Here is a 25,713-nt window from a genome sequence, read left to right as displayed (position 1 = left end):
TCTATTAAAGAACATCTACTGTAATTACAAAATTTGGTTGAAATAACTTTGCCAAATCAAATAAAATTTTCAAATGTTAAACCTTCACTGGCTAATCCCAGAAAAAGAAAATTTTGATGTTAAAAAAATGACTAATCTCCAAGAAAATAAATGAAGGCACATTAACATTTACTTACCAAGATGGTTGCCACTACGAGTACTGAAGCCACATATGCAGTACATTGGTTCAGGCAGAACAATGGGAGGACCAATTCTGTAACACCCATTCTTAGATTTTCCATTAGGGTGAAATACCTGTGCATGCTTGCTAACCATGTTACGGCAGCAAGTTGAATATGTACATTTTGTGCACTTCTGATAGGCTCTGAAAGACATACAACAATGGATAACTCTGGTGACAGTACTATCATTTATTTTTACATTGCTTTTTAATGACCACAGGGAGTCCTTTCTATGCTCTCTTGGGGACTACACAAGGGATTTGATCTTACAATACTAGTTGTAAATTGGCATGGGTAGGTTATCCAACCAAGAAATTGCTTCAATATGTGAGACATGAAAGCCCATATTACCACCCTTCTCACTTGAAAAGCTGTAAATATCCTATGAAAATTTTTATTTATAATTCACAAAATAAACTTATTACAATAATTATAAGCAAAAATCCACCAAGGCAATAACATTGAGTTCCAGTGCCTAGAAAGAAATACTACAAATCTTTAATTTTTCCTAGCTATACAGAACTTATCTCTGGGGATCCTGCGCAAAGTGATCTAGAGAAGTTTTCAGGTGTGTTTAGGGTGCACTAGGTAAAGTTGAACTTTCAAGTTTCTGACCTTGATAGAATGCGAACACATTCTCAGAAGGTGACCGCAGAAATGACAGTAAGAGTGAATAACAACACATACAGGCGGAGATCACACCTCAAAGGGACTTCACACGAGAAGACTGATGAGGTTGATGAGACAAACTTGCGTGTATGGCTATCCATTGAAAACTTGGCTTGTAAAGATGATTTTTCTTGCAGAGAAAACATGCAAACAGGTGGTGTCAGGCTGCTGTAGGAGTCCTCTACATGTGTTCCCATATTCAGTGAAGGGAGTCAAGGGTACTCAAAGAGCAGTATTCTCTCTCTCTCACAAGAAGAGAAATTGTAGAAGTAACACATACATAACTCATATCAATTGGTATTTTTGGATTGCTATGTCCATAAAGGGGAAGAAATAGGGTGGAGCCCTACCATCCCACTAACCATATATGATGAGATAAAGGTGAGGAAGAAGTGGAGGAGGAACTTGAAGGTGAGGCAGAAGTGGAGGAACTTGAAGTTCTCTTTCTAAGGGTCGGTGATGCTGATGACGACTCTCAAATGGGCAAAAGATTGCAGGAACTCCTTCAAGAGATCACAACCAGGCGATACATCATTAGCCCCATTCCGGAATCGGGGAAAACACTGAAGGAAAGGTGAAGGGTGAAATCCTTTAGCTTCACACTCAGCGACAGTAAAACCTTCTTCCTACAACGGACCACATCGATGTCTAAGGATTGTCAACCTCCCTAGGATTTTGTCATTGTGGTTACCAAGCCACACAAGCTAGGGAATAAATAGCAATCAGGAATACTGTCCAACATAAACAAGAATGTGGATATTGGCAGGTCTGCACAGCTACAGTTATTGGGAAATGACTGAAAATCCATCCTTCCTTCAAAATATCTTTTGCTGATAAAACAATCTGCAAACACAATTGTCTAATAGAAAAAATTAAAACAGTTAGTCAAGGGAGCCAGAAATAAGTCTGTGCTATGTGGCTGCAGCTGGAAACAAAGTAAGAGATGTATGGCCTTCCGGGTGAGCGGAGCTTCCTTGCCCCAACAATAACCATGGCCACCTCAAAATATGTTATTTTCATTAGTAAAATAAATTTTTGAATATACTTACCCGGTGATCATGTAGCTGCAGCTCTGCTGCCCGACAGAAAAAAACCTACGGGCGGGATACGCCAGCGATCGCTATACAGGTGGGGGTGTACAACAACAGCGCCATCTGTCGAGTAGGTACTCAAGTACTTCTTGTCAACACAGAACCAATTTTCTCCTCGGTCCACTGGGTCTCTATGGGGAGGAAGGGTGGGTCCTTTAATTCATGATCACCGGGTAAGTATATTCAAAAATTTATTTTACTAATGAAAATAACATTTTTCAATATTAATCTTACCCGGTGATCATGTAGCTGATTCACACCCAGGGGGGTGGGTGGAGACCAGCATACATGTTAACATTAGAAGCTAAGTATCCCGTATTTCATTTTAGCAGTTATTCAAAATAACAAACATAAAATTAATAAGTACCTGGTAAGAAAGTCGACTTGAACCATTACTCTGCCTTTTTAAGTACGTCTTCCTTACTGAGCCTCGCGATCCTCTTAGGATGCTGAGCGACTCCTAGGTGCTGAAGTATGAAGGGCTGCAACCCATACTAAAGGACCTCATCACAACCTCTAATCTAGGCGCTTCTCAAGAAAGAATTTGACCACCCGCCAAATCAACCAGGATGCGAAAGGCTTCTTAGCCTTCCGTACAACCCAAAAACAACAATAAAAAGCATTTCAAGAGAAAGATTAAAAAAAGGTTATGGGATTATGGGAATGTAGTGGTTGAGCCCTCACCTACTACTGCACTCGCTGCTACGAATGGTCCCAGGGTGTAGCAGTTCTCGTAAAGAGACTGGACATCTTTAAGGTAAAATGATGCGAACACTGACTTGCTTCTCCAATAGGTTGCATCCATTACACTCTGCAGAGATCTGTTTTGTTTGAAGGCCACTGAAGTTGCGACAGCTCTAACTTCATGTGTCCTTACCTTCAGCAAAGCATGGTCCTCCTCATTCAGATGAGAATGGGCTTCTCTAATCAAAAGTCTGATGTAATAAGAAACTGCGTTCTTCGACATCGGTAAAGCAGGTTTCTTAATAGAACACCATAAAGCTTCTGATTGTCCTCGTAAAGGCTTCGTACGTCTTAAATAGTACTTAAGAGCTCTTACTGGGCATAGTACTCTCTCTTGTTCGTTTCCAACCAAACTGGACAGACTTGGAATCTCGAACGATTTGGGCCAAGGACGAGAAGGGAGTTCGATTTTAGCTAAAAAACCAAGCTGTAAGGAACATGTAGCCGTTTCAGATGTAAATCCTATGTTCCTGCTGAAGGTGTGTATCTCACTGACTCTTTTAGCTGTTGCTAAGCAAACAAGGAAAAGAGTCTTCAAAGTGAGATCTTTAAAAGAGGCTGATTGAAGCGGTTCGAACCTTGCTGACATCAGGAACCTTAAAACCACGTCTAAGTTCCAACCTGGTGTGGCTAACCGACGCTCCTTTGAGGTCTCAAAAGACTTAAGGAGGTCCTGTAGATCTTTGTTGTTGGAAAGATCTAAGCCTCTGTGGCGGAAGACTGCTGCCAACATGCTTCTGTAACCTTTGATCGTAGGAGCTGAAAGGGATCTTACCTTCCTTAGGTGTAAAAGGAAGTCAGCTATCTGAGTTACAGAGGTACTGGTTGAGGATACTGAATTCGCCTTGCACCAGCTTCGGAAGACTTCCCATTTTGACTGGTAGACCTTGAGAGTGGATGTCCTCCTTGCTCTGGCAATCGCTCTGGCTGCCTCCTTCGAAAAGCCTCTAGCTCTTGAGAGTCTTTCGATAGTCTGAAAGCAGTCAGACGAAGAGCGTGGAGGCTTGGGTGTACCTTCTTTACATGCGGCTGACGCAGAAGGTCCACTCTTAGAGGAAGAGTCCTGGGAACGTCTACTAGCCATTGCAGTACCTCGGTGAACCATTCTCTCGCGGGCCAGAGGGGAGCAACCAACGTCAACCTTGTCCCTTCGTGAGAGGCGAACTTCTGTAGTACCTTGTTGACAATCTTGAACGGGGGGAACGCATAAAGGTCTAGATGGGACCAATCCAGAAGAAAGGCATCTATGTGAACTGCTGCTGGGTCCGGAATCGGTGAGCAATAATTTGGGAGCCTCTTGGTCATCGAGGTAGCGAACAGATCTATGGTGGGCTGACCCCACAGGGTCCATAGTCTGTTGCAAACATTCTTGTGAAGGGTCCATTCTGTAGGGATGATCTGACCCTTCCGGCTGAGGCGGTCTGCCATGACATTCATGTCGCCTTGAATGAACCTCGTTACAAGAGATATGTTTCGATCTCTTGACCAGGTGAGGAGGTCCCTTGCGATCTCGAACAACGTCATCGAATGAGTCCCTCCTTGCTTGGAGATGTACGCCAAGGCTGTGGTGTTGTCGGAGTTCACCTCCACCACCTTGCCTAGAAGGAGGGACTTGAAGCTTCTCAAGGCCAGATGAACTGCCAGTAGCTCCTTGCAGTTGATGTGTAGTGCTCTTTGATCCGGATTCCACGTGCCCGAGCATTCCCGACCGTCCAGTGTCGCACCCCAGCCCGTGTCCGATGCGTCCGAGAAGAGAAGGTGGTCGGGGGTCTGAACAGCCAGTGGTAGACCTTCCCTGAGAAGAATGTTGTTCTTCCACCAAGTCAGTGCAGACTTCATCTTCTCGGAGATAGGAACTGAGACCGCTTCTAGCGTCATGTCCTTTCTCCAGTGAGCAGCTAGGTGATACTGAAGGGGTCGGAGGTGGAGTCTCCCTAACGCGATGAACTGGTCCAGCGATGAAAGCGTCCCTATCAGACTCATCCACTGTCTGACTGAACATCGGTTCCTCTTCAGCATGCTCTGGATGCATTCTTGGGCTTGACTGATTCTGGGGGCCGACGGAAAAGCCCGAAAAGCTTGACTCTGAATCTCCATACCTAGATAGACTATAGTTTGGGATGGGACGAGTTGGGACTTTTCTATATTGACCAGGAGACCCAATTCCTTGGTCAGACCCAGAGTCCATTTTAGATTCTCCAGACAGCGACGACTTGACGCAGCTCTTAAAAGCCAGTCGTCCAAATAGAGGGAGGCTCTGATGTCTGCTAAATGCAGGAATTTGGCAATATTCCTCATCAGTTTGGTAAACACTAGAGGTGCCGTGCTTAGGCCAAAGCACAGGGCTTGGAACTGGTAAACCACCTTCCCAAAGACGAACCTTAGAAAAGGTTGGGAATCTGGGTGGATGGGGACGTGAAAGTACGCGTCCTTTAGGTCTAACGAGACCATCCAGTCTTCCTTCCTGACCGATGCTAGCACCGACTTCGTCGTCTCCATGGTGAACGTCTGCTTGGTGACAAAGACATTTAGAGCACTGACGTCTAGCACCGGTCTCCACCCTCCTGTCTTCTTCGCCACTAAGAAGAGACGGTTGTAGAAGCCCGGGGATTGATGGTCCCGGACTATGACTACCGCTCCCTTTTGTAGCAAAAGAGACACCTCTTGCTGTAAAGCTAGCCTCTTGTCCTCCTCTCTGTACCTGGGAGAGGTGTCGATGGGAGTTGTTGCTAGAGGGGGCTTGCGCAAGAATGGAATCCTGTACCCCTCTCTGAGTAACTTCACAGACTGTGCGTCTGCACCCCTGTTCTCCCAGGCCTGCCAGTAGTTCTTGAGCCTGGCTCCCACTGCTGTCTGGAGAAGATGGCAGTCAGACTCTGCCTCTTGAGGACTTGGAACCCTTCTTCTTGTTGCCACGTTGACTATCGGCACGGGTACCTCCTCTGCTGGAGGTTCTGCCACGAAAGGGCGGAATGAACCTAGACGCTGGTGTGTCCATCCTAGGTCTAGGCACGGAAGGTAAAGCTGTGACTTTACGTGCGGATGACGCCACCAGGTCATGGGTGTCTTTCTGGATCAACGAGGCGGCAATCCCCTTGATCAGCTCTTCAGGAAAGAGACACTTCGATAGCGGAGCAAACATCAGCTCTGACTTCTGACATGGTGTGACTCCCGCCGACAAGAAGGAGCAAAGGTGATCTCGCTTCTTGAGAACTCCAGACACGAAAGAAGCCGCAAGCTCGCCAGACCCATCCCGAATGGCTTTGTCCATGCAGGACATGATGAGCATGGCAGTGTCCTTATCCGAAGGGGAGGTCTTTCTGCTCAACGCTCCCAAACACCAGTCCAGGAAGTTAAAGATCTCAAACGCACGGAAAACTCCCTTCAAAAGATGGTCCATGTCCGAAGAAGTCCAGCAAATCTTGGACCGTCTCATAGCCAGTCTGCGGGGAGAGTCTACCAGACTTGAGAAGTCGCCCTGGGCAGAGGCAGGAACTCCCAAGCCGAGAACCTCTCCTGTGGCATACCAGACGCTAGATCTGGAAGCAAGCTTGGCCGGGGGAAACATGAAGGTAGTCTTCCCAAGTTGCTTCTTGGCCTGCAGCCACTCTCCCAGTACCCTTAAAGCTCTCTTGGACGAGCGAGCGAGTACGAGCTTCGTAAAGGCAGGAGCTGCTGACTGCATGCCTAAAGCGAACTCAGAGGGAGGTGAGCGTGGAGCTGCAGACACAAACTGGTCAGGATACAACTCCTTAAACAGGGCAAGGACTTTCCTAAAGTCTAAGGAGGGAGGCGTAGTCTTGGGTTCATCTATGTCGGAGTGTTGATCGTCCAAATGCGCGGCTTCGTCGTCATCAGAGATTCCTTCATCCGAATGCTGAGGAGGAAGCGGCAAAGGAGGAGAAGAAAGCTGAACGGCTGAATCCGGCAGCACGGGTGCATGCGTAGCTGCACTGGATCCAACGTCATGCCGCTGTTGGTCAGTCTGAGAGCTGGCAACAACCAAAGCGGAGAGGTGGTGCGTGGTGGGGACTGCCGTGGGTTGCGGAGACTGACGCATCGCGTCAAAACACGGCAGCTTGACTCCACCTTCCTGCTGATGCGGTAGCTCACGCATGTCAACGGAGGGTGCCGCACGTCGGCTAACGTCAACATGCGTCTGGCAGGGTCGACTGCGCATCGGTGGTGGAGCTCTTACAGCCGGAGTGTGGGAGCAGGCAGCCGCAGTGTCAGCTGAGCGCACAACCGTGGCAGGTTGTAGGTTAACGGGTGCAGCGTCAACCTTCTCAGCACGATACTCCTGCATGAAGGAAGCTAGCTGAGTCTGCATAGACTGCAGCAAAGACCACTTAGGGTCTACAGCGGTTGGTGCGGCAACAGACGGAGTGATTGCCTGCTGCGGAACCACTCTACCTCTCTTGGGAGGTGTGCAGTCTTCGGAAGACTGCGGCGAGTCCGAACTGACCCAGTGGCTACACCTGGGCCGTTGGACTCGCTCGGAAGGGACCTTGCGCTTGAGAGGTCGTGAGACCTTGGTCCAGCGTTTCTGTCGAGAAACCTCTTCCGCAGACGAGGAATGAATGGGCTCACTCGTCTGTTTGTGGGTGGGACGATCTCTGCAAGATACGTCCGAAACCACGGAGGGTACGTCTGTACGCTGATCAAGGCCTGTCGAACCATTTGGTCGTACGACATTGCTTCTCCCCTGGGCTTGGGAGCTTGCAAGAGGTCCCGGACTGGGAGGACGACAGGCACGAACAGACGCACCCTCATGCGTAACACTGACACTTTTCACTGCACTGACACTCACTACACTTCCCACTGCACTTTTCTCCTTCAACTCTTTGACGTCAGCCAAGAGTTGATTGCGGTCATTCGCTAATGACTCAACTCTGTCACCAAGAGCCTGAATGGCACGCATCATATCCGCCATCGAAGGTTGATGAGAGCTAGTAGAAGGGTCGGGTGTAACCACTACAGGGGAAGGAATAGGTTGTGGGGCATGGGGAGAGGAAAAATCAATAGAGCGAGACGAACTCCTCCTGATCCTATCCTTCTCTAGCCTACGTGCATTCTTAAGGAATTCTTGAAAATCGAATTCCGAAAGCCCAGCGCATTCCTCACATCGATCTTCCAATTGACAGGCTTTACCCCTACAATTGGAACAAACGGTGTGAGGATCTATAGAGGCCTTCGGAAGACGCCTAGAACAGTCCCTAGCGCTACACTGCCTGTACTTGGGGACTTGAGTAGGGTCAGACATCTTGAATTAGTCAAAGGGGTAAATCCAAAATCTATCCAAGTCGTCAACAAATAATCCAAAATCTAATCAATGAAAGTGATAAAGTATTGATGATAACTTCTGTAAAGCGAAAGCTAATAACTAGAGAGAATACTTCACCAAATAGCGTGAAAATCAACTCCAGAAACAACAGCGTATCAAGTAGGTCTTGCCGGTGGCACGACAGAGAGAAAATTGGTTCTGTGTTGACAAGAAGTACTTGAGTACCTACTCGACAGATGGCGCTGTTGTTGTACACCCCCACCTGTATAGCAATCGCTGGCGTATCCCGCCCGTAGGTTTTTTCTGTCGGGCAGCAGAGCTGCAGCTACATGATCACCGGGTAAGATTAATATTGAAAAATTAATAGCCATAACCAGCTTCATATTTCTATTAAAGAGCAAGTGCTTGTATTCATGTAGGAACAAACTTTTTTAAGTGGGATATTTACACAAATATCCCTTACCTGTGACAAAATTACCTTCACACCAAAGGGAATTATATTTATTAATCAATGCAACCAGGCATCTAAATGCAATGGAGGCATATTTCCAACTAAAGTACTCTAAGATACAAAGGAAAATGACTAGCATTGTACCTTTAGTATTAGCAATTAATAAACTTTTAGTACTACCCAATATTTATTGTTGTAATTATAATTCAAGCAGATATAACAGGAAATTCTAAAAAATAAACCGTATTTTGCTTAGCTATCCAAAGCCTAGTCCTCTATTTAATAAGTATTCTTCACTATAATCTGGAAATATTTGTTGTAGTGCGGTATCGAGGTACAGTAGTTAAATGTCGGCAGCTAGGAGAGTGGTGAACCATTACCTTTATACCATTTGACCATAGGGCTACAAACTTACAGGGGAAGTCTATCTGGGAAAAACACATATCATCTTGACTCTATCAATTATACTACAGTACTACTTTTTAGTGGGAGGCACTCTGTGAAATGACTGGCAATGGTCCATTCCCTACGGCAATTAATTTTCCTGGTACATGAGAGGAGTGAGGAATAGTATTCAAGTATACCTGCCAACATTTTATACCTACTTGCTACTTCAACTCCAACAATTGATTTAAGCTTGAAGAATGAAGGTTTGCATTTGAGCAAGAACATATTAAAAGTGGCAATTTATAGAAAGATTACATTAAAATCATCAATGCAATTGAAAACTGATTATTAAATGTTAAAGCCTAAAAATTCCACATTTCATTTGCTCTCTAATTATCCTGTTCTATGTTGATTTAAAGAATAGTAAGAAATAAACTTAATGTAAGTGTATTTAAGTGAGAAATAAAAAAAAGCAACTATACCTGAAATGATGTTCTAATGTGAGATTCCCATCACACTCTATACAATAATATTTTGCATCATCTGCAACATCGATAACCAAGCTTTCTAGTCTCTTCAATGTCGTGGATATAGCAACGGTATTTGATATTTGCATGTGGACTGTTGGAGCATTACTAGTTGCACCTCTCTTGACCCATGGGCGGAACATGATGTGAGTATGTCCGTCTGGGATTTTATACCGCTGCAAGCCTGATAAAAATAAAAGAAAAGGGCAATTAAAGATATACTCTCTCCATTGCTGTGTGGGGTGGTATAACTTATCAGCTACTTTTTATTTCCCAATTATGGATTCAGGAAGCAACAGTAGGTACACCGAGCTATTGGGATTTTAACGGTAATATAATTCATTATAAATTTAATTTCATTACGGTCTTCCTTATCGCTATCTTCTATATGTAAATTTTCCCTTATCAGAACTAATGTACACATTACATATTCAATTATAATTTATGTCAAACTATTTTAGTTTTCCTTGAGAGACTCTTAGCACTCAGATATACTATACAGTATATATTTCTGCAAACAATGCCCTTGAGCTTTAGCCTATTTTTTGGAGAAGAGGTGAATGCCTTGTAGGATCACTCTACTGATGACAACTGCTCAGCTTCATCTTATATTTTAATGAATTCCTTTCAATACCCTATGTATGGGGTGAATTAAGGGAATATCACTACTTGAAGGGAAAATGATGAAATTAGAAGAATGGCAGATGTTGTAAAACTTAAAAGAGATGATATGAGTGTCATGACTGAGATGGTGTGGGCACATGTTGAGGATGGATGCTGAGGAAGGAGTAAGGAAGACTTGGGAGGAATCTGTTATGGGGAGAACATCGAGAGGAAGGCAGAAAATAAGATGGTGAGATGAGGTGAAGGGTGATATGAATAAAAGGGGTTAGGTGGAAGAGGATGCCTTTGATGAAAAGATTGGAGATGGGGCATCAGGCAACCGACCTTTTAATGTAGGGATAAAGGTGGAGAAGATATAATAGCCTATGAATGCCTCAGAAAATGTGTACTCAAACAGGTGTATGCTACATCACCAATTGTTTGTGAGCCATTTCAAACATATAGCAATAAGGATTTTTTTTAACCTTTGGGTATGCGTACAATGCTTTGTGATGTACTTATAATGGAAAACCAGTTTATATCAGTTTTTAATGTACACATGGAAACAGGAAGGAATTTTGAAAGATTAATCTAACCTAGAATTGTTTCAAAGTGCATACATTAGCTTACAAGTGTACTTGATTGAGTAGATTTTGTTTTTAATATCAGGTAGAGTAGTAATTACTGTGTAATGCCTGATCTATTGTACTTCATACAAACTTTACTGACTGGTTGTGTGAGAAGAAACTATTGGCTTCTGAAGTACAGTAATAATGGGTATATTTTAATGAAAGAAATTATTTAATGGATTGTATTTATACATAGGCGGTATAATGCTCTTTCTTCAATAGATTTTGATGGTTTTCCCAATTTTCATTTACACTGGGTATAACAAATTAATGGAAATTAGGCTCTATACTGGGGTAAGTTAGAATAGGCTGCAAGTTGGCCCTATTAGTCATACTTCAGTATAATTGTAATGGATTGGATTCATGTTGAAAATGAAAATTTCTTAAAAATTGAGAAGAAAACTCACAGGTGAAAACAGCAGCCAAGATTAACCATTGAAGGTTCTAAGAGCATATAATTTAAAATTCATTTTCTTAATTCTTCCCGACGTAAATTTAAGAGCATAAGTAAAGAAAGTAAGAAATAAATGTGCAGAATAGGCCTTTAAAAACTCATTACAGTATTAACCCTGGAAAGGTATGATGGGTCGTACGCGACCCCTAAAGCATTTTCAAAATGACAAATTCGAAGATAATTTGTATTTTTCCTAACCATACAAACCTTAGCTATTTACAAAGGGTTACCTTTTAGCGCAGCTGAAATGGCGAGCCATTAGAATTTAACGAGGGTGTATTACCCCTGCGCGTTAGCGGGGGGTGTAGGGGAGTGGTAGCTAGCTACCCCTCCTCCCCCTCACACACAGGTGAATGCTCACTTTCACTTAGAGGTAGGACTTGTCTTGGGGGACAGGGCTGGCGGGCAAATATGTGTAAATAGCTAAGGTTTGTATGGTTAGGAAAAATACAAATTATCTTCGAATTTGTCATTTGTTCCGTAACCGAAATACAAACCACGCTATTTACAAAGGGTGACTTACGCCTTAGGTAGGGTGGAAAGTCCCCAGCCATACTGGCTTTGGCTTTACCCGGGGACTCAGAATCCGAGTGAGTCGCACTCGAGAAAAGGAGTCCCTGCACCTCACAAGTTCCTTGCTCCGCAAGGAACCATGTGGCCAACGTAAGCTTGTGTGTGAAGGAAGAAGTGTGACCCATCCTAGGCAGTTGACCTGGAGTTCCAGAAGGAACTCTGGGTTAGGACGTTCCCAATACCACCTCGTCAGGGTATGGGGGACGCGACAGTATTGACTCAATACTCGGAACACAAGGAAGCATGGTTTACCTGCAGAGGTTCGAGGTCAGCTATGCAGAGACCAGGATGCTGCTTCCCCGTAGAGGGGATGATGAAGAAAGAAGTAAGGGCCAGACATACTTCTTTCGTTCATGCAGACTAAAACCTGATAACAATGCCCTCAACCTTCTGCTACCTGTCCAAAAGGAGCCTGAGGTTAGACCAGCTGTTGTGTAGCCACCACAGAGCGATAGAAAACGTATCGAGACTCCTGTGGGTCACGCCCTGCAGGAAGCGGGCTGCGAAGGTCATTAGACGCTTCCAGACTCCAGCTTGTAGCACCTGCGTCACAGAGTAGTATTACTCGAAGGCGAGGGACGTTGCGATGTATCCAACATCGTGCTGTAGGGCAACGTGACGGGGGAGGGTCTGGAGACAGGTCGAGATGAATGTCCTTGAGTCCGGGCTGAAGAGGTATACTGGTGACTCTCCCCCGTGTCCTCCTTGTGCTCCCAAATCGGCTGCAACTGAGGACAAACTGCAGCTGTTCCCAGCGCTAACCTCTCGATTCCTTTACTGGCAAGAAAGAGAAGGTCTTGGGACATCAGATACAGAATGGAGACTCGAAATCTTGAATGAATCGGACCGAAGGGCCGGGACCCCCAGATTCTGAGTCTAGCCAACAACTCAGGAGCGAACCTGAATGTTGCCTTCCCCTCCTCCTTAGAAAGGGGGGAGTCGTAAGAGACCAAGAAGATTGCTTACACACTGGCCGTGGCCAGAGTGAGCAGGAGACCCAAGGCGGAATACAATCCGAGGCCTGTCGTAAAGGGTCTTGAGAAGATCTCTTAAAGGACTAAAAGTCCGAGCCATGCTCCAAGTTGGAGGTCTTCTTCCGACTAGGGCAGGGACGATCGTAGCTTCGCATGAGCGAGGATAGATCCAGCGGGCAGGAAAAAGTTATTCCTTTAAGCCTGAAGGTCAGGGAAAGGCTGAGCAACAGGCTTCATTGCCGAGAGCGGAAAGGAGTTTCCTCCCGCCGAAAGGCAATAAGACCGTTATTGCTGGAGAAGAGGCCTCAAGGGAAGAGGTATATCTCCCACGGCACCAACCACCTTAGACTCTTCACTTTGCCTGGGAGACCCCTGTGGATGACTATCGCAGATGACGCGACCTACGTACCGCGACTGTAGCGGGTTGTCTCTTCTTGAGGAGGAGGCGTAGTGTCTCCAGGCATGAAGCCGAAGCGACGCCCCGGTTCGGGAGAGATGTCGCAGTGTGGTTGCTTGAGTAGTCTGCGCCGTGGGAGAAGCTCTCCCGGGAGTTCCGTCAGGGGAAGCAGAGGGTCCAGAAACTGTTCTGCGCATAGTCCCAGTGGAGCTCTCCCATTGAAAGGTTGACAGACAACCTGGTCTTGTTGAGACCCATTGTCCACAGACAAAAAGGAGGGAAGACGCAGGCGTCGAAGTTGTCCCACCATCACCGGAATGCATCTTGCCAGAGTCTCGGGGACTGAGACTGGGGGGAAGAATAGCGGAAGCTTGAGGTTCCAAGCAGTCGCGATCAGGTCCCCCAGACCAGTACTTGCTGGTTACCCAAGGTCAAAGACCCCCTGATACACTCTCTCTACGAGGCTCTGCTCGGATAGTCTGAGAGAACATTCCCCTGCCTGGAATGAGAGAGCCGATGGTGGTATTGAGAGAATCTCAATCATCCCGGTATCTCTACTGCAAGATGTGAAGGTGTGAAAATGCGTCCCCTGCTGGTTAGAATACGCCAGAATCATGAAGTCGACGCGCACGGGGCGACTCGGCAGGAGCTGTAGGATCTGTAGAGGGGCCAGACTAAGGCCCCTAAGCCTGCCTGAATGATGGAGAGGTATCCTTCAGGTCTTGACCATAGGCCTGGACCGGAACATTACCCCCCCCCCCCCTTTCCTTTGACGAGTCCGAGAACCGCATCAAGAATGTGGGGAAAGGACGAGAATATCCACTACCATCAAGAGGCTCCATAGGTCAACATCCATTGCAGGTCTAATAGTTCCGCTGGTCCCATAGGGGCCAGGAAGTCCGGTTAAACATTGCCTGAAGCCACCGGAACTTGGATCGCCCCACATGGAACTTATCCTGAGGCGACCGTTCGGACTATAGACGGGTCAATGAGGAAAGGAGAACTAGGAAACGTTCCAAGGTAGGGCTGAAAGCTCTGCTTGACTGAGAACAGGTACTGCGACTCTCCTCAGTCTTGCCACAGTCAACCGAAAGGAAGGCTCGGAGGATGTGGTAACAGAATCTGGCGTCCCCAGGTGGTCACCCATCCAAGTACTGACGTTGCTTAACCTCGCTGGACGGACGAGAAGCGGGGTCTCCAACGTGGTAAGGCCGTTGACTCAATATCATGGCCAGATACTCCAGATGTTGAGGCAGAGGAAGAGAAGGCTCCAAGCAAAATACCATGAGCCCACACTCATGGTAAGCATCCGGAAGCTTGTCCCGGCGCTGAAGAAGGTCGAACCCGAGCCTACCGGAGTTGACCAGCCCTCCAAACAGCAGAGGAGGCGGAAGCCTGCACCTGAACGGCCAAGAGGAAGGCAGGGAGAGTTCTCTGGGGAAACAAACCTGCTATGCCACGGCGGGATAGCCACACTGCATCATAAGCAGGAATACTTGCAGTCTAGGCTGAATTCGACGAGCACCCTGGAAGATGGATGGAATGGAAACTGAAAGTACCCGTCCTTCCGATCCAGGGTTTAAGGAGTCCTGTCGCCTCGTTACCAGTCTGATTGATTCTGCTGGTCTACGCTGGCCGAAGTTTGTTCGACAAACTTGATCAGGGCTGAGAGGTCGACTACGGACATCCCCTCTCAGATCCTTCCTTACAAGAAAGGATCGACTGAGGGGGCCGGGGGTGAAGCCGTCGATGATCCTAAGGAAGACCTTCGCCTAAGGTATGGATCATTCTGCCCAACCGGGCAACTCTGCTGACGCCATGGCATAGAGGTTCAGAGACACTGAATTCGCTGACAGAGACGGCAGGCGCGATATCCTTGGCTGATCACAGAGATTGTGCGGGAATGGGCATCGGGAAGCTGTCATTCGGATGAGTAACCTTAAGCATCCTCCCAGCGAAAAACCTGCAATCCTAGAGTTCGTGATCTCCTTTTAGGACTATGCCCCCCTGGGGGAGTCTCCCGTGCCATCTGTTCCTGACAGGAGGAAACTGCAATTGGACACCTTGTCCCAGTTGTCGTAGCCGATAACTTAGGCCGACGTGGTTGAAAGAAAAGGGCGCTGGAGCCCTGCAGAGTCTGGAAGAAAAGCGCCTTGGAGGAGTGAAACCTGAAGTCGATTTCCTCCGCACAGCAGCTGTCTAAGTCCCTGTCCTTGGGCACAAACAAACTCTTCTCAAGGATGGAAGGGTGTCTGAGGTCGTCGACCTCCACAGATGAGACACCCAAAGGAAGCCCTCAGTCAGCGCGTCCAGATGGTACAACATCGAGCTTGTCCGCAAGTTAGATACTTAACGACGAAAGGCCAAGGTGCCTGAGCTCGAGAGGAGGAAAGTACCCCTGATCTTCCTGTAGCTTCCTTGAACCAAACCTCGGGCCATAACCGAGGAGGGAAAGAACCCGGCAAGCTCCCAGAGGAAGGGGTAAGCAGTCACCCCTTGTCCGATGGAAAGCCCCCCCCGCCAAAAATCCTTCCAGGGAATGACGGGGAAGGGCTAACCCAGGTTCAGGAAAGAGGAGTGTTGCTCAGATCTCCCTTAAGTTTCTCCTATTCTTGCAAGTGCCATGCTCTGCGAACGGTCGCGCAGGCGAGCGATCGTGAGGGTGGGCAGGTGGATGAGAGCGAGTCCGAGGCGGCGAACGCAAGCGTTAGCGCGATGGCGAGGAAACGCGCTGCCGCGTGGGCGAGGAAGACCGCTGGCGATATGGATCAACAAGCGATCGGTGGTGAGCTGGTGAGCGCTAACGCGCAGGTTGGCGATGGCGCGTTGTGTTATGCCGACGCGATGGTCGAGCAGCATGCGCAGGAGAGCGATCGTGCGTTGGCGAGCAGTATGCGAAGGTGAGCGATCGCGAGCAGCATGTGCAGGTGGGCGGTCGCGCGATGGCGAGCAGCATCTGCAGGTGGGCGGTCGCGCGATGGCGAGCAGCATCTGCAGGTGGGCGGTCGCGCGATGGCGAGCAGCATCTGCAGGTGGGCGGTCGCGCGATGGCGAGCAGCATCTGCAGGTGGGCGGTCGCGCGATGGCGAGCAGCATCTGCAGGTGGGCGGTCGCGCGATGGCGAGCAGCATCTGCAGGTGGGCGGTCGCGCGATGGCGAGCAGCATCTGCAGGTGGGCGGTCGCGCGATGGCGAGCAGCATCTGCAGGTGGGCGGTCGCGCGATGGCGAGCAGCATCCGCAGTTGAGGGTCGCGCGATGGCGAACAGCATCCGCAGTTGAGGGTCGCGCGATGGCGAACAGCATCCGCAGTTGAGGGTCGCGCGATGGCGAACAGCATCCGCAGTTGAGGGTCGCGCGATGGCGAACAGCATCCGCAGTTGAGGGTCGCGCGATGGCGATCAGCATGCGCAGGTGCGGTCGCGCGATGGCGATCAGCATCCGCAGTTGAGGGTCGCACGATGGCGATCAGCATCCGCAGTTGAGGGTCGCGCGGTGGCGATCAGCATCCGCAGTTGAGGGTCGCGCGGTGGCGATCAGCATCCGCAGTTGAGGGTCGCGCGGTGGCGATCAGCATCCGCAGTTGAGGGTCGCGCGGTGGCGATCAGCATCCGCAGTTGAGGGTCGCGCGGTGGCGATCAGCATCCGCAGTTGAGGGTCGCGCGATGGCGATCAGCATCCGCAGTTGAGGGTCGCGCGATGGCGATCAGCATCCGAAGTTGAGGGTCGCGCCGTGGCGATCAGCATCCGCAGTTGAGGGTCGCGCGATGGCGATCAGCATCCGCAGGTGAGGGTCGCGCGATGGCGATCAGCATCCGCAGGTGAGGGTCGCGCGATGGCGATCAGCATCCGCAGGTGAGGGTCGCGCGATGGCGATCAGCATCCGCAGGTGAGGGTCGCGCGATGGCGATCAGCATCCGCAGGTGAGGGTCGCGCGATGGCGATCAGCATCCGCAGGTGAGGGTCGCGCGATGGCGATCAGCATCCGCAGGTGAGGGTCGCGCGATGGCGATCAGCATCCGCAGGTGAGGGTCGCGCGATGGCGATCAGCATCCGCAGGTGAGCTAGTAGCTGGCGAACCATGTTCCATCAGAAGTGTTGGAGAACGTTGGCGTGCCGGCTGTAACACACGCGGGCGATCCGGAGATCGCCAAGAGACAGGTGATCGCTGACGAGCAGAAGGCTACGCGTGGAAACCTGCGCATAGAAGAAGAGTCCTTGACCCCGACCTGAACCGAAGTTCTAGATCGCGAGGGTGAACGTGGGCGCACAGGGCGCGTAACAGGAACAGCAGGGATGATCATCTTGAAAGCGCTGACGAACAGGAGAGCGCTGATGAGCAGAAGAGCGCCTGTGCGCTAACACTGAGCAGGAGAGAACACAGCAGAAGGGCGCACAGGGAAACCCTGACACGCAAGGGAAGAACCCCCGTGGGGGCAACCCTTTGCCCCGAAGGGATCGTTGTCCGCCGGGAGACTGATGTCCGTCGGAAGACCGCTGTCCGTCGGGAAGACCGTTGTCCGTCGGGAAGACCGTTGCCCGTCGGAAGACGAGATCAGACTGCTGTCCATCTGCACCAAGGCGGAAGATCGAGAAAGGAGTTGTAGGCTGCAAACGGAGATCCAAAAAGGCGCCTCAAGCACCCTTATAGGGAGATGAGAGGCCCTTACGACGAGGCGGACGGTGGGCCTTACGGCGAGGGAGGCCAACAGCAACAGCAACAGAAGAAACCTCCGAAGAGGAGCCTCTATGAGTGTACTCTCTCGCGAACGAAAGAGAAACACTTCGTAGTAGAGACTGGTCAGCCAGTGACCTAAAAGGAGCAATCCTCCGAAGAGGAGCTCCTGCAGTTGCCCAGCCCCTTGAGCGAAACTGCAGGTGCGACCGCTCAGCACCAAGAGCATAGTCGCACGAAAAAAAGGCAAGAGAAGAACCCCCCAAAAGGGGAAAAACTCAAGCCTGGACAGGAAAAACTTCCCTCGGAAGGAAAGTTACCCGCCCAAGGAGGCAAGCCTCCTGAGAGTTCTAAAATGAACTGGAGAGTTGTCCGTCGTCACGGGAGTACTTCCAGTAGAAGGAGACACGCCCCTGACGAAAATACAAGGGGGGAGGCAGCAACAGCCGAATCCCCAGGACTCAACCAGACAGCTCACACCGTTGCCATATTACAGAAACGAACTAGATCGGAAACTGTAAAAAAATAAAACAAATAATATAAGTACACATTCATTCCCCCGGGAAGGCTCCGAAGAGGAATCCCGAGGGAAAGGAAACAAGAATTATACAACAGGCACGTGCCCTCACAACCACTTACACTCACGGAAGGAGAGCTGTAACCAAAACAGAATTATAACAATTATAATTATGTAACTATGTAATTATGTAAATTAAAAATGAATGAACACTAAAGAAAAGAACGAAAACCCCGAAAGGAATCGTTCTACAAGCTGAAAAACAAAAAACAACTACAATTAGATTCATAACTAATTGAGACAAACGTACGGCGTAGCAACCCCCCCACACGGAAAGGAAGCTACAAGGGCGTAGTAACACGTAGTAAAAGGGTGAACGACCTCAAGAGAGAGAGAGAGAAAGACATAAGTCAAACTCGATCGCCACCCATAAAATTACGCCGTGGTGGCCTAACTGCCAAGGACTCCACGTAGATATCGTACACTACACACACAAATCTGAAAAGGAAACTTACTTATTTCTATACTCAAATATATATGAAAACATGTTTACATATATATTGAGTAAATGAAAAGTAAGCGATTAAGTAAAGACAAAACAAACAATGGCTGCCAAGAGAGGACCAAGACAGAGACGTCTGTCACAGTCCGAGCCAAAAGTGAAAGTGAGCATTCACCTGTGTGTGAGGGGGAGGAGGGGTAGCTAGCTACCACTCCCCTACCACCCCGCTAACTAGCGCGGGGGTAATACACCCTCGTTAAATTCTAATGGCTCGCCATTTCAGCTGCGCTAAAAGGTAACCCTTTGTAAATAGCGTGGTTTGTATTTCGGTTACGGAACAAACCTGTTTTTTCCTCATAAATCATCAGCTGTCTCGAATATGGAAAAGATCGACCTGCAAGGGGTGACTAGTCTACATGCCATTGTCTGCTTTAGGACTGATTTTCGTCTAACTTCCCTCCTTCCCCGTTTTTTTACCGCCCCAGGGGTCGACCTCGACCCTGAAATACCTTTAAAGGGGTAAGTGATCAAACAGCAAAGTTATTACATAATTATAAATTGTCGAACAGTGTTGATACTTGTTTGGTTCTTTATAGTTGGAAAGTGTGGGTGGATGGTGTGTCTACCACTTACATGACATTGGTTTTGGCTTAGATGCCATATATTGCCATGAGGTCCATTTTCCCTCAAATGCTAATTTCTGAATTTTTTTTTTATTTTTTGCAAATTTGATTTTTTTCTATTTATTTTGAATTTATCTTCAATAATGGCCAGCAGGCAGTATTCCCTCGGCATGGATGTCATCAACACACTTCTAATGGAGTTAAAAAGAGATGTTGTTGATAATATGGAGCTTGCAACCCCATTCTTCATTTCAAGTGGTAGATTGGGCTGTAAGAGTTGTTGCGATCTGCGGCCATTTTGTTGACATACCCGAAAGGTAAGTTGGCATATCTCTATATATTCTTGTTCTGTATAGAATTTGTGATATTTTGGTATATTTTAATGCATAAATATCATATTTTATAGGAGATACAATGATTTTCATGAGAAATTTACATTGTGAAACTAGGCCGTCAAAAAATGACCTTTAGATTTCGCCCCTGTTATAACAGTAAATTACATCTTAGTGCACATTTTATTATGTATTTCTGTTCTAGGATAATATGAGTTTATTCTATAAAAAAAATTAGCCTCTTCCTATTTCATTTGGGTACCCCAAAAAATTCATGAAATTTGGACAAATTTTTTGGCCAAAAAAAGTTACCCTTTTTTTCTCATTTCAGATCTTGACTTCTATGGGTCCAACTCATTTCCAGCAATTACACGCTGTTGCTTTGCCATCTAAGAAGGTGTCCCTAAAGGGATTTATGTGTATATGTATATTTCTATTTTTTGTGAATATTTACGTCGTCTTTTTTTTTTGTATACTTAAATTTTTAATATATTTCCAATAAATAGTTATTTTGTAGATGGGTATCATTTATATTTTCAGTATTTTTAGCAAGTTAAACAATACAGATTGATGCATAACTAAATTTTTCCTGAATTTTTTTTGGAGTCGGGGTCGCTCGCGACCGAGTATACCCTTAAAGGGGTGTCCGAGTAGCGTACCTATCCAGGGTTAACAGATGTGATAGGCAATGAGTTACCCAGTAGTCTAATGAATAATAATTCAATTACCTCATCCTAGAAATTATCAGATTAATACTACCGCTAGAGTTATGGGGTCCTTTGACTGGTCAGATAGTACTACAGTGGATCCTTCTCTCTGGTTATGGTTCTTTCCCTTTGCCTATACATACATCGAATAGTCTGGCCTATTCTTTACAGATTCTCCTCTGTCCTCCTACACTTGACAACACTGAGATTACCAAACAATTCTTTTTCACCCAAGGGGTTAACTACTGCAAGGTAATTGTTCAGTGGCTACTTTCCTCTTGGTAAGGGTAGAAGAGACTCTTGAGCTATGGTAAGCAGCTCTTCTAGGAGGACACTCCAAAATCAAACCATTGTTCTCTAGTCTTGGGTAGTGCCATAGCCTCTGTACCATGGTCTTCCACTGTCTAGGGTTAGAGTTCTCTTGCTTGAGGGTACACTCAGGCACACTATTCTATCTAATTACTCTTCCTCTTGTTTTGTTCAAGTTTTTATAATTTATATATTAAATATTTATTTTAATGTTACTGTTTTTAAAATATTTTATTTTTCCTTGTTTCCTTCCCTTACTGGCTGTTTTCCCTGTTGGGGCCCCTGGGCTTATAGCATCCTGCTTTTCCAACTAGGGTTGTAGCTTAGCAATTAATAATAATAATACGGCTCTAATAAAATCAATCAATTGAGGTGATTCCACTGGGAATTCCCACAAAACTCTGACATACAGTTAGCTAGGGTTAATATGTTCAGGGTATGCCTGAGGATAGACAATGAGGAATAAAAATAGCACATAATAGCAAACACCAATAACCTCTTGCACAATACCTACCTCTCTCTCTCTTTTTTTCCTCTCATGGTTGACCATGGACAAGTGGACCAGAGGGAAACTGGGCACAATTGTGCTATGATATTCAACTTTCATTAGTCCAAATACAAATAGAAGGTTTGAAAAGGTACGATGATACACAAAGTAATGTTTTCTTTAAACAAATTCTTACCTACAACGTTAATTCGACTGACATGGTCCTTTTTCTTGTGCTCATCAAGTAAATATTTGCTGTAGAATGTCAAGACACACGATTTACATTTTCCTTGTTGAGAATTATGTTTCTGCAAGAAGATAGTAATAAATAAATATAAAGCTATTGATGATGCATGTCTATCAGATTCTAAAATTTACAATTAATTACTGTAACATATTAAAGCAAATGTAAATTGAGAAGAGGAAAAGATGAGCTATTACCTTTACTTTGCTTTACTTTTTAAATTATTTCATAATAACAAATAACCAGGACAATACCGTTAGATGCTGCAACATTCGTAGTGAAAAGGAATACGCGGATAATGAATTGATGGTCTTTACAGATAGACAGTAATGGCACTGCACATATGGTGAACCTTTGTGTTCCTGAAATGAAGAAAAAAATAGATATTAACATAACTAAATTTCCAATCTTTTTCTAATGAGCTAACTTCTACATTCAACCTTTCTAAAAAGAAAATCCCATGGTGCAACCAACAACAATATTCAAAATATTCCATTTGCCTTTGAAGTAAATTTCAGTATAAAAAGACTAACCAATATCTATCTTATCACCACAAACAAAAATCTAATTAACATTTTATCACAATCCTAATACTGCATAACCATAATAGGCACCAGAAACTATCAAGCGTGTAAAACCTACAAAACTCCACAAAGAGAAGTTATTTCTTTGCCAATACAGTATGTATCTTTTGCTATGACAAGTAAATTCTGATTTCTTTCATATCTCTGGTTGTGATCAGTCTTTGGTAAGTAGTTCACAAAATCAATACATGAAATTTATCAATTAAGTGTTCCTCTGGCGATATCTGAAATTAACTAAAGTATGAGACATCCTTGGTCCTAAGAAACCTCACCAGATGCCTGTACAATCCTCTGTACAAAGCTTCCTTCTTAGTCTCTATTATTATTATTATCAATATCAATTGCTAAGCTACAACCCTAGTTGGAAAGCAGGATGCTATAAGCCAAGGGGCTCCAACAGGGAAAATAGCCCAGTGAGGAAAGGAAACAAGGAAAATTATAATATTTCACGAACAGTAACATTAAAATAAATACCTCCTATATAATCTATAAAAAATATTTAACAAAACAAGAGGAAGAGAAATAAGATAGGATAGTGTGCCAGAGTGTACCCTCAAGCAAGAGAACTCCAACCCAAGACAGTGGAAGGCCATGGTACAGAGGCTAAGGCACTACCCAAGACTAGGGAACAATGGTTTGATATTAGAGTGTCCTTCTCCAAGAAGAGCTGCTTACCATAGCTAAAGAGTCTCTTCTGCCATTACCAAAAGGGAAGTGGCCACTGAACAATTACAGTGCAGTAACCCCTTGGGTCAAGAATAATTGTTTGGTAATTTTAGTTTTGTCAAGTGTATGAGGACAGAGGAGAAGATGTAAAGAATAGGCCAGACTATTCGATGTGTGTGTAGGCAAATGGAAAATGAACCGTAACCACAAAGAAGGATCCAATGTAGTACTGTCTGGCCAGTCAAAGACCCCATAACTCTCTAGCAGTAGTATCTCCACGGGTGGCTGGTGCCCTTGCCAACCTACTACCTATAAAATGAGATAGATTTCATCGGCATAAGTATAAGGGAACTGGTCCTTCAGATATTAGGAATCAACTTTGCTATCCTGGCCTTACTAGCTGTGGAAGGTAATTCACTGGTTTATATGTAGTTTAAAAGCATATCTCCAAAGGAATAAAGATTCTCAGGGTTCCTCCCCCTTACTGTTCATAAACACAGGTTGAATGAAGGACAGAGACTCTAACAAAACTTATCCTGTGGAATGAGACAATGACACAAGACCCTACACAGGCCCTTCAAAACAGTAACTACCATAGCTCAAAGTTAGAGCCCACATGATCTGTGAAGTCTTCACATCTGTGACTGTCAAAAGTCAGGAACATTGAGAAAACAACAAAGCATGCAATTTGCTTACTCTATTAAGAGGAGACTAATGCCAATGAAATCCATATCATACTGGTAAGGACTACAGAGGCATTAATGAGAAGACAATACAGATTTCTACCAAGGTTCCTCTGGACTAAGACCAAGTTCCAGCTAGGATGTTTTGAAGTTAATTCTAGATATCCTCAGCCACAAAAGAAAAAAGCCTTATTGATATATCTATTAATGATTTTGTGAATTACTCGCCTAATGACCAGACACGTGTACTAAATCAGAAGTTACTGGTTTCCCACCAAAAGATATGTTATGTCTTAAGAAATTTTTTTGCTTGGTGCAGATTACTTGTTTAAGTTTAGCATATCTAAAGGAGAAAACAAATCTACTTTTCCCCAAATTCTATCCAAGAAATCTCACTAGAAAACTACAATTCACAAAGCCTCTGAAAATATCTACCACCGAGGAATTTTAACACAAACTGTTCACTACTCTCTGCAAAGAAGGCTGGAAATAATTGATCCTACTAGAAAAATGGGCATTCCTATAGCCCTGGTACATCAATTACATAGGTGGGGCTACCACTTTTCTAACATGTACCATTACTGAGCATTATCGCTTTTGTCTTCCAACCCTCAAAAGTGATTCAGGGAAGTTATAGCCCTCCACTCCATTAATGCCTTTTCTGCTCTAGGTGTCATCACTATTACTACCCTGTCCCTTCCAATTCCATATGTTCTTCCTGAATAGATATACAGGTTATGTGTATATTGTCTTGATCTAAGATTTCCTCACCAATCCACTTACAACATGTTTCCCTTAAGGCCAAGATATCCAAACTATATTTCACAAATTCATTCTCCACTTGGTGTAACTTCCCAATCTGATACATGGTTCTAACATCCCAATTACCAAATTTAATTTTTTTTGTTGAAGGAAGGGGGTGTGACTGTACTTGAATGGTTGGTGAGATTGTTTAATATGTGTTTTGTGTTGTCAATGGTACCACTAGATTGGGTTTGTGCGTGTATTGTACACTATATAAGGGTAAGGGAGATGTGCTTGAGTGTTGTAATTCAAGAGGTATTAGTTTGTTGAGTGTAGTTGGAAAAGTGTATGGTAGAATACTGATTAATAGGATTAAGGATAAAACAGAGAATGCAATCTGAGAAGTACAGGGTGGTTTTAGAAGAGGTAGGGGTTGTATTTATCAGATTTTTACAGTAAGGCAGATGTGAGAAATATTTAGCAAAAGGTAAGGAGGTGTATGTTGCGTTTATGGATCTGGAGAAAGCATATGATAAGAGCTGATAGGGAAGCAATGTGGAATGTGATGAGGTTATATGGAGTTGGTGGAAGGTTGTTGCAAGCAGTGAAAAGTTTCTACAAAGGTAGTAAAGCATGTGTTAGAATAGGAAATGAAGTGAGCGATTGGTTTCCGGTGAGAGTGGGGCTGAGACAGGGATGTGTGATGTCGCCGTGGTTGTTTAACTTGTATGTTGATGGAGTGGTGAGAGAGGTGAATGCTCGAGTGCTTGGACGAGGATTAAAACTGGTAGACGAGAATGATCATGAATGGGAGATAAATCAGTTGTTGTTTGCGGATGATACTATACTGGTAGCAGACACAGAAGAGAAGCTTGATCGACTAGTGACAGAATTTGGAAGGGTGTGTGAGAGAAGGAAGTTGAGAGTTAATGTGGGTAAGAGTAAGGTTATGAGATGTACGAGAAGGGAAGGTGGTGCAAGGTTGAATGGCACGTTGAATGGAGAGTTACTTGAGGAGGTGGATCAGTTTAAGTACTTGGGGTCTGTTGTTGCAGCAAATGGTGGAGTGGAAGCAGATGTACGTCAGAGAGTGAATGAAGGATGCAAAGTGTTGGGGGCAGTTAAGGGAGTAGTAAAAAATAGAGGGTTGGGCATGAATGTAAAGAGAGTTCTATATGAGAAAGTGATTGTACCAACTGTGATGTATGGATCGGAGTTGTGGGGAATGAAAGTGATGGAGAGACAGAAATTGAATGTGTTTGAGATGAAGTGTCTAAGGAGTATGGCTGGTGTATCTCGAGTAGATAGGGTTAGGAATGAAGTGGTGAGGGTGAGAACGGGTGTAAGAAATGAGTTAGCGGCTAGAGTGGATATGAATGTGTTGAGGTGGTTTGGCCATGTTAAGAGAATGGAAAATGGCTGTCTGCTAAAGAAGGTGATGAATGCAAGAGTTGATGAGAGAAGTACAAGAGGAAAGCCAAGGTTTGGGTGGATGGATGGTGTGAAGAAAGCTCTGGGTGATAGGAGGATAGATGTGAGAGAGGCAAGAGAGCGTGCTAGAAATAGGAATGAACGGCGAGCGATTGTGACGCAGTTCCGGTAAGTCCTGCTTCTTCCTCCGGTGCCTTAGATGACCGT

General features: G+C 45.7%; 1 protein-coding gene across 1 annotated transcript in view; it reads right to left on the bottom strand.

The window, feature by feature from the left end:
• Positions 1–25,713, bottom strand: part of LOC137630647 (uncharacterized) — a 185,887-nt gene that overhangs the window by 33,552 nt on the left and 126,622 nt on the right. The window contains 4 exon segments of the mRNA XM_068362262.1: positions 177–364; positions 9,330–9,558; positions 21,351–21,462; positions 21,653–21,760. Of these exon segments, the coding sequence (XP_068218363.1) occupies positions 177–364; positions 9,330–9,558; positions 21,351–21,462; positions 21,653–21,760 (637 nt within the window).

Source organism: Palaemon carinicauda, chromosome 38 (genome assembly GCF_036898095.1).
Source record: "Palaemon carinicauda isolate YSFRI2023 chromosome 38, ASM3689809v2, whole genome shotgun sequence".
Taxonomy (NCBI): Eukaryota; Metazoa; Arthropoda; class Malacostraca; order Decapoda; family Palaemonidae; genus Palaemon; species Palaemon carinicauda.
The sequence above is the reverse complement of the archived record's forward strand: the minus strand, read 5'-3'. Positions and strand labels throughout refer to the sequence as shown.